This window comes from Rhinopithecus roxellana, chromosome 8 (assembly GCF_007565055.1).
Source record: "Rhinopithecus roxellana isolate Shanxi Qingling chromosome 8, ASM756505v1, whole genome shotgun sequence".
NCBI classification, from domain to species: Eukaryota; Metazoa; Chordata; class Mammalia; order Primates; family Cercopithecidae; genus Rhinopithecus; species Rhinopithecus roxellana.
Window position 1 is genome coordinate 78,920,187 of NC_044556.1, and position 9,974 is coordinate 78,930,160.

Sequence of the window (9,974 nt, forward strand, 5' to 3'; positions counted from 1 at the left end):
TGAAGCATTGGAAGTATCTGGCAGATGCTGGGGCTTAGGGAATGTCCTTGTTGCTGAATGAATCAGTGCCATAATCCTATCCTGGAAACCAGGCACCTGCCCCATATCAGGTGGTTATATACACAAGAACTCTTTTGATATAATGACTAGACCACCCTATTATAACTACAAAAACATGCTGAGATTTCTTCATGTGGTTCTCATCTGTTTCTAGCTCATGGGTTTGTAGGGAAGAAAAGCAAGCTACATTCTGGAGATAGTTCATGTAGTTTAAAGAGGTTCTAGGGGCTCCAGAGCAATGTCATCTCCCATGGGAGCGAGCCTAAACAGAGTTTGCAAGGCAAGAACCACTTATGCCTGTTAGGAATCCTCAGGCAGGAAGAACCCCATTTATAGAGAATCCCACATGCCTTCAATTATTGATTATTAACACGATCAAATCATCTTTATGAGGAACTTTTCTCTGACATTTTGACTTCTGCTTTAATCAACTGTGCTATTTCGTTAATGAAATGTATTGGGTTTGTAACAAAATGGGCCACACAGAGACACCTTTTTCTTTTTAAAGGAATGATTCAATCTATTTCATATTGGCACTAAATAAAACCATAAACCATATTTTGTTTTGTACAGCCAAAGAACATTTTCCAGAGTATTCCTTTCCTGAGAAAGTTGGAGGTAAAACTTGTAAAGGTCATGGCTGCTCACAGGAAGACCTGCTCATTTTATCGCTTTTGCAGTGAGATGAACACTGATTGCTATGGAGATGCTGATTGCTGCGGCCATTACTGGTCTAGCCTAGCCACCTGTAAGAGAATGATGCCTTGGTCATTGAGGTCTCTGTGCTGTGATCTCCTTCATGTGACCATGATCATTGACAGAACTTGCATGTTTAGGAGGTGCATGGGCTCTATTTTTATTAAACAGCATCTTATCCAGGCTGCACTAATGTCTTCCTTAGCTCAGTCAGACTGATTGATACAGCTTAATTAAATACAGCGTTCTAACCAAATAACTTGAAGATTTTACTTTTCTGTGTTTCTTTAAATTGACCATTAACTCTTTTTTTTCTTTTTGCCTTTGGCTTTGAGCCTAATTGTATCACCTTTTGTTATTGAATGGTTAAGTAGTTTGTGCTCTCCTGACTGAAGCTGAACAAGTGCATGATTTGTGTTTGTTGCCATAATCCGAGCGTAGCCTGAGCTATTTGTTATTTGTGCAGCTTGTCATTATCTTTTCTCTCTCCAAGTTGCTGTGGCTTGTGTTTTGCAGGGTGTTATCCCACTAGAATATAACCTTTCACATAGCTTTTCTTTCCAAGATGGAAAATGTCTGGGGTAAATACCCTTATCTTATTTGTATTGTTCTATCATAGCAGTCATTGTACTTTGGTTTATAAGTACATTTAGTATTTATGATATACACTTATGATTTACATAACAGGGGCAAAACTTTGACTCTCAGGTAAGCAATACAGAAATTTCTGTAGGTTTGATTATGTTAATTGATAGATAGTCAATACTAAATTCCACCTTTTATCTACTATTTTTTTGCCTTATTAAATGAAACACTTACTGTACCTGTAATTAGTATCATTTTATTGGTCCTTGTGTGCTGTAAATGCATCCCTATACAGTTATTCTCCTCTGTAATAAACCTTGGCCAATATTTTGCATTAAATATTCATTAGCCTTTGAGGTTAGAGAGTGGGTTTCTTCTCCCCTTGTCACTGCATTGCTCAGCAAAGTGTTTGACACACAACAGCTGCTCATTTTATGCTGATGGAACCCACAGAATCTTCTTCAGCAGCAGTATGATGGCACCCAGATTTAGCAAATTGGTCACCTGTGGCCTGCATTCTGTCCACAGACATGTTTTCTTGAGCATAAACACTGTTTAAAAAACTTTAATTCATAGTCAATATCTGCAGTTTATGAAAGCTTCCATTTTGGCTTTTTTGAAATATTGCAGTATCTGACCATTCTGCACCCAGATTCCCTCACGAGCAGCAGGTTGGAGCTCAGTGCGCTTTGGATAGGGAATGCTTTTCTTGTTTACCAGCTGCCCCACTTCAGATTCTTGGCACCTGAGAACGTCTGAATTTGGAACCTCTGGAATAATGACATTTAAGGCAGCTTAATTACGGAATCATTAAAGGGACTTGTTCCTAAAGTGTTATCACCTGGAATGCATGAATTTACAAATTGTAATAAGGTTTGCTGAGGAATCTGGGGAAATGTGTTTTTTGTAAAATGCTTTTAAAAGGCTTATTGCATGATTTAGAATTCCTTTTTAAGAGAATGTTGAGTTCTTTGGGGACAACTTGACCAGATGGACAGCGTTTTAGCTTCCATATAAAAGATTCCCATTGGTGGAACCAGGTACATGTTTAGGTAGTGCTTCTCCAAAATTTAGCCATTTCTTAGAGTAGTGGATTTCAATGTGTGATGTCTGGACCAACAGTGTCAGCATTACTGGAAAACCTGTTAGAAATGTAAATTCTCAGGCCCTACTGAATCGGAAATTCTGGAGGTGAGACCCAACAATCTGTGTTTTATTATATAAGCCCTGTAGGTGATTCTGAACCAATCTGTTAAAATAATGAAATACAATACAATAATAATATGATACGATTTAGAGTTAGATTTAATTATTTCTGAAAAATCTTAGTACTATTGACCAATTCAACCTGAGAATTATTTAAATTCTGAAGCATGAAACTTGTTATGGCCTCACAATTAAGATTTAGACAAATTATCAGGCTCAGTGAGAAAGTTCTGGATTGATCCTGCTTATTACTCTTGCCGTGTAAATGTTCCTCAAAGGCCCTCTCTGGTTCTGGGCTTATGTTCTCCTTGTAAAACACAGTATGCTCATTATATTTTAGCCTTGCCCAGGACCCCTAGTCTGGGAGACATTATGTGTCTGATTAAACCAGACCCCTCTGGTGCCATTTCTATTGCTTTGGGAAATGGTGAAATGTCACAAGTGAACAATAAATGCAAGCCGTTGTTATGGTTATTATAGAGGGCTGGCTGTGTCCACTTCAGTCTAGAAAGTTCAGAAGGGTATTTGCTTTGTAATCTCCGCACTTTGAGAGATTGGGGTGAGCAGATCACTTGAGGTCAGGAGTTCAAGACCAGCCTGGCCAACATGGTGAAACCACATCTCTACTAAAAATACAAAAATGAACCAGGTGTGGTGATACCTGCCTGTGGTCCCAGCTACTCAGGAGACTGAGGCACGAGCATTACTTGAACCTGGGAAGTGGAGGTTGCAGTGAGCCAAGATCGTGCCTCTGCATTCCAGCCTAGGTGACAGAGTGAGACGGTATAAAAAAAAAAAAAAAGAAAAGAAAAAAGAAGGGTATTTGTTCTAGTTTCAAGATAGAATTCTAAAACATAAGGTGGATAGTGGCTGCCTGGAGATTGTGATTTATAATGGTTCATGTGCTGTGCTGCTACAGAGCCGGCAAATAGTCCAGAGGTCTTAGTATTCTTTCTGTTACCCCCTCTATTATATATTTACACTGTATTTATTGGAATTGACTGATTTTAAAGGTCTTTGCTATGGCACACAGTGTTTTTGTAACCTGTGAGCTTCTTGTGTAAAGCAGAAAATAATCTGTAATAGAGCAGATAGCTCATTGAAAGCCTGTGGCTAAGGCATAACTTTGCAAGTGTTCTCCTTGAAGGGCCCACTCATCATATTTGCTTTGTAATCCCTGCACTTCGAGAGGTTGGGGTGAGCAGATCACTTAAGGTCAGGAGTTCAAGACCAGCCTGGCCAACATGGTGAAACTCCATCTCTACTAAAAATACAAAAATTAGCCAGGCGTGGTGACACCTTCCTGTGGTCCCAGCTACAGAGGAGACAGACTGGAATAAGGAAGAGGCCACTGTCCAATTTAGAGGCGTGATATTCTCCTGATATTAGGGCAGAATCTGAGAAAACATTGACTGGGCTCATACATAGAGTCCCGTCCTATTGTCTCCAAACTGTGACTTTGTCTGCATGGTAAAGTTCTTCCATGAAAGATCTCAAAAGAGAAGTTAATGTTCCGTAGAAGGTACTTCAGTCATCAGTGTCTGCACTGGGTGTTAGTATTGCTTCTTCTAGGGTGCTTTGATTATGTAATAGTATTTTTTAAGTGGGGGACATGCTTAAAATTTGAGAGGGAAAAACATTAAAGAGTTTTTTTTTTTTTTTAAATCAGCCCACTCATATAAAACATCAGCTAAAAAATCGACAAAATATGTTGTTATCCCTCAAATTTTTGTTCCAATACCAAAATGTCTCCTCTGTTGAACAGCATCACTGGTATAAAACCATGGGCCAGGATGGCCGTAAGAGGGAGGCCCCAGTTGTGAAAAGGACATTAGCACAAGGCCTAATTTTGAGATTAGCAAATTTGAGATTAATTAGGAAATTAATTAGGAAATTAGGACAAGGTCTAATTTTGAGATTAGCAGATTGTTCTCTGCTCTCATTCACTTTGAATTCGTTTTGATTCCTCGAGTGAGAGAACTCCACTCTCAGTGATTTGGCCTTGGAGATATTGGCCAAGCTTCACTAAGCAGGAAATCATTTCTTGGTTGGAGTGCTTTTGAAACTTAACTGAGGAAACTGAATTCCAAAAATATCTAAGCAAAGTAAATGCTAGCAGCTTTAAACATTTTCCTAAAAATCAGGCAGAAAGCTCTAAAAAAAAAAAAAAAAAAAGTCAGTTATGTTTGCTTCCTGTGGGCAGTTTCTCATAGGAAATATTTTTAAATAAAGGTTCTAGGAAGATTTTGTGAAGACTATTCTTTACCTGATGTAATTTATGAACGCTTATAAAGTTTAAGCATTCTTCTAAAATCTTTAAAGTGCTAATTTGTATTATATTTACTTAAAGAATATTTATAGCTATACAGTGAAAAGAAAGTCTTCCTCAGAATTCTGTCCTTTAGTTTTACGGTTCATGTTCCAGGATAAGTCTCTGTGTTCTATATACTTTAGAATGAGAGAGAGATAAAACAAAACCAGGCAAACACAAAAGATTCTACTCCCCTCAACCCCCTCCAAAAAACCCCAGGAAGAAATCACCATCAGTGATGAAAGAACAGCACTATGACTTGTCCCTTTCAGCAAGTAGATTTGTAAAATAGTTTCACATTATTAAACAATAGCAGTAGTTTGTCATGAAACCTAAATTCTTAGTAGAAAAGAGCATCAAAAAAGCTAATCCAGACTTGGAGATAGACTGTTGATATTTTCTTCCCCACAGGTATTTTAGGGCATTAGGAAACATAAATAGTGAGAGGCTGGGAGCCAGGAGAGCGTTGAGTCCCTATGCTCAGTCTGACTCATGTTTATTGAGAGCCTGGCCTGTGTAAGGCAGTATTTAGATATTTGCAATTCAGAGATGATGGGAGATGCTTAGGTCTGAAGAGACTTTATTTCCTTTTTGGTAAATCAAACATAACTTATTGATGGAGAACAAATAAGTGGCAAAACCAACCAACCACCCAACAGACAATGAGACAATGAAATAAAACAGAAAAAGGAAATGTTCAGGCAGTCAGTAGTCCCAAATTAAGAAAGCGAGGAATCAAGTGTCAGCACCATTGGTTGTAACCTTTACATCTCTAGGTAACTTCAATGCATCAACTCAACTGAGCTGAATTAAATGCTGTGCCTTTTTTCTCTCTATTTCTTAGGAGTATCTGTATAAACCTGTCAGGAAATAAGGGCATTGGCAATAAGAGACTTTCTTTGAGTCAAATACTATTTTTGTTGTTGTTGTTGTTGTTGTTTTCTTTTTTGAGACGGAGTCTCGCTCTGCCGCCCAAGCTGGAGTGCACTGGCCGGATCTCAGCTCACTGCAAGCTCCGCCTCCCGGGTTCACGCCATTCTCCTGCCTCAGCCTCCCGAGTAGCTGGGACTACAGGCGCCCGCCACCTCGCCCGGCTAGTTTTTTGTACTTTTTAGTAGAGACGGGGTTTCACTGTGTTAGCCAGGATGGTCTCGATCTCCTGACCTTGTGATCCGCCCGCCTCAGCCTCCCAAAGTGCTGGGATTACAGGCTTGAGCCACCGCGCCCGGCCGTTTGTTTGTTTGTTTTTTGTTTTTTTGTTTTTTTTTTTTGAGACGGAGTCTCGCTCTGCCGCCCAAGCTGGAGTGCACTGGCTGGATCTCAGCTCACTGCAAGCTCCGCCTCCCGGGTTCACGCCATTCTCCTGCCTCAGCCTCCCGAGTAGCTGGGACTACAGGCGCCCGCCACCTCGCCCGGCTAGTTTTTTGTATTTTTTGGTAGAGACGGGGTTTCACCGTGTTAGCCAGGATGGTCTCGATTTCCTGACCTTGTGATCCGCCCGCCTCGGCCTCCCAAAGTGCTGGGATTACAGGCTTGAGCCACCGAGCCCGGCCGTTTGTTTGTTTTTGAGACAAATTCTTGTTCTGTTGCACAGGCTGGACGGCTGTGGTATGTTCATGGCTCATTGCAGCCTCTATCTCCTGGGCTTAAGTGATACTCCTACCCAGTGTTTTTGTAGAGATGAGGTCTTGCTATGTTGCCTGGGCTAGTCTCAAATTCCCTGCCCTAAGTGTTTCTCTCGCTTTGGGTGTTGGAATTACAGGCATGAGCCACCAGGCCTGTCCTCACATACTAATTTTTAAAAGTTTAATAAAAAGGGCACTACTGGCTGAGTGTCGTGGCTCACGCCTGTAATCCCAGCACTTTGGGAGGCCAAGGCAGGTGGATCGCTTGAGCCCAGGAGTTCAAGACCAGCCTGGACAACATGGCAAGACCTCACCTCTACAAAAAATACAGATATTAGCTGGACATGGTGGCATGTGCCTGTGGTCCCAGCAACTCAGGAGGCCAAGGTGGGAGGATTGATTGAGGCCAGTAGGTCAAGGCTGCAGTGAGCCAAGATCATGCCACTGCACTCCAGCCTGGGTGCTAGGTGACAGAGCAAGACCTGTCTCAAAAAAAAAAAAAAAAAAAAAAAAAAAAAGGTAAAAGATAAAAGGGTACTACTCTTTTCAGATAATGTGATTCTAGGAGTTTGAGACCAGCCTGGCTAACATGGTGAAACTCCGTCTCTACTAAAAATACAAAAAGTAGCTGGCCGTGGTGGTGGGTGCCTGTAGTCCCAGCTGCATGGGAGGCTGAGGCAGGAGAATGGCTTGAACCTGGGAGGCGGAGGTTGCAGTGAGCTGAGATTGTGCCACTGCACTCCAGCCTGGGTGACAAAGCGAGACTCTGTCTCAAAAAAAAAAATTATATATATATATATATATATGATTTTTGGTTATAAAAGAAATGTCTGACTTGGAGTGATGAAGATTTCTGGGCTCATTGGAGGGATACCCTTTCTGTGGTTACATGATAAAGCCAGAGTGTTACAGTTTTGTCTTAGAACAGGCTTCAGAGATGGAAGAGTTTTTTTGTTTTTTTTTTCCTCATAGACAATAGCAGGATCAAGAAAAGTACATAGTTGAGCTCTATTTACCTTTTTAAAAGAGGTTCTAAAAGCAGGGATTTTCTGTATGTTGTCAATTTGTAAGATAGAAAAAGCTGCTTTTATAGTCAATGTGAATTTATAGACGAATATTGAAATGTACTTTTGTGCCTGTGTTTTTTTTTGCTAGCCCGTTAAAGATAGTTTATGTGCCTATATTTCGAAAATCAATTGTTAAAATACATAAATTTTGAAAAGTAAAGAAATCAAGCAGATTTCATTGAATTGCATTGTGTTCCCATTGTCTTATACTTATTTGAGTTTTGATTAATAATTTGATTTCTTTTTACAAGATCTTTTTGTCATTTTTTTTCATGTTTAGCATGTGTACAACATGCCATGTTGATTATTTTGAACTTAGTTAAGTACTTGAGCATGCAGCATATTGCCTGGCATATAACAGGTGCTTAATAACTGTTTGAATTCATGAATTTAATGGATGGCTATTGTAATGTGTTGTATTAAGATGTTTGCTGATATAATTTTTTAATGATCTTTTTCCATTAACCATGTATTTTCAGATATTAAAAGGGGGTTGTTATAGAACATCCCAGAAATAAAATATTAATATTGGTCTTTAAAAATAAGATTTTTTAGAGATCACAGTAGACTGGTTGACATTTAAAAAAATTGTGTTATATGAAAACTATAGATAACATTCCTGGGAGTGGGAGTGGCATATAGAGGGTAACAAAGGGTGAAGAGACTTTCTGTAGAAGATTAAGAATAAATCATCAAAAATGTTTCCTCGTAATAGAGATGCCAATAATTTAATTATTTTCCACCATATTAGTTTCTTTTCTTGGAGAGAAAGATATTAATTATATTGTTGATTCTTACATTATGATTGGGCTGTACAAAGTCTGAGCTAGTAATTCTCTAACCCTCAAATGCCATAGAAATTAAAGTTGAAAGTTGTTAAATTTTATGGGTTGTGGCACATCTTGAAGGTTAAGAGATGATGTTTGCCTTCTGTATATGTTAACATTGTCTCTGCGGTTACCTTATTTTTTTTATCTCTTTCCAGTCATACAGTTTGTCAAGAAAGAAAATAGTGCACTACACCTGTTTTGACCAACGGAAAAGAGCAAATGCAGCATTTTTGATAGGTGCCTATGCAGTAAGTACCTTCTTCATGATTATTTTCTATAATCAGGCCAGTGAATAGCTAACACTGTCAAAGAAAATCCATACCAGTTTTTTAGTGGGATTGACAGATGGTGGAGATTATTAGCAGTTTGGGAATTGATCTGTAGTGGGAAGTATGGACTAGCAGTGGTGGGATGTTTACTCTTTGGATTTTATTTTCTACTGGTTAATGAGAGAATCATGGAACTGCAATATGTAGCTTGAATTCCACAGTTATATAGGTGTTTTAATAAAAAGAATACCTACCAAGGACATTTCTAGGAAAAAATAATATGTGTGTGTACATGTATGTTTAAATGAATGAAATATGGTATTATGAAGATTTTAAAAGACTGTTGAAGTGTTCATTTTTTGGGAGAAGAGGAAATCCTGGATTGCACAGGGGAGGACTGTTATTATTTTTATCAATCCATTCATTCGTTTATACAATTGTTTGCAGTAGGCAAACAATATAAATCCTGCATATATTATAGCTTCCCTAATAACTACATAAGACTTCACCCAAACTAATTTCAATTAGAAATTTTGTTCTCCGCAGTCACTAACATGTCAGTATGAATTCCACATGACCATGCTATGGAGTTTTAGAATGGTGATTCTGGAATTTTCTATATATGCTGTGATTGAGCAAAAGCTTAGAAAGCGGAAACCATCAGGGCTAAAACACACTTGCAGGGATATGTGTGATAACCAGTTGGGAATATGCTTGTTTAAAGGCAGGGAGCAGAGAGGTGTCATTTCCCCTCATCCTTGGGGAGGGCTTGTGCTCCTCTGAAGCCATGGAAGCAACCCTGCTGAGTGACTTTTCAAGGGCCTCATTCTAAGGACCTTGGGAAGAGGGCGCCAGTTGCTATACCTCAAACTCTGCCCCATCAACCCAAAAGCTCTCGGGGGAAAAAGCCCAGCAGTATCGCTGGAAAAGCTGTCGGCTGTTGCAGGGTGCAGGCCGAGAAGAGTGGCAGGCTGTCAGCCAGGCTGCGGGCTGGGGCCTTGCTTCTAGCACTGAGGTGCCCAGCCCTGCCCACTTTTTGTCCCTTGATGTGGCTGCAGTAAAGCCTTGGGCTACCCCTTGTGGCTGCATCTTTCTTGCTCTGTAGATAGCATGGTATAGCACAAGGAATAGTGGCTAAGAGTCAGAAAAACATGTTTTTCATCTCAAAGGGCTCTGTGATGATGCACTTTATCTCTCTCAGCTTTATTTTGTTTCCTTATCCACAAAATGAGAGGGTTGGATGTAATGACCCCTACATTTTCTTTCAATTCTTAGGATACTCAGATTATTTGTAGTGCCAACCAGGCTATTACTTTTATTTTAAG

At 39.6% G+C, this 9,974-nt stretch overlaps 1 protein-coding gene across 6 annotated transcripts in view; it reads left to right on the top strand.

Moving 5' to 3' along the window:
- Positions 1–9,974, top strand: part of CDC14A (cell division cycle 14A) — a 171,267-nt gene that overhangs the window by 29,805 nt on the left and 131,488 nt on the right. For all 6 annotated transcript variants that reach the window (XM_010377242.2, XM_030935849.1, XM_010377241.1 and 3 more), the window contains one exon: positions 8,536–8,628. In XM_010377242.2, the coding sequence (XP_010375544.1) occupies positions 8,536–8,628 (93 nt within the window). The remainder of the gene's footprint in view (positions 1–8,535; positions 8,629–9,974) is intronic.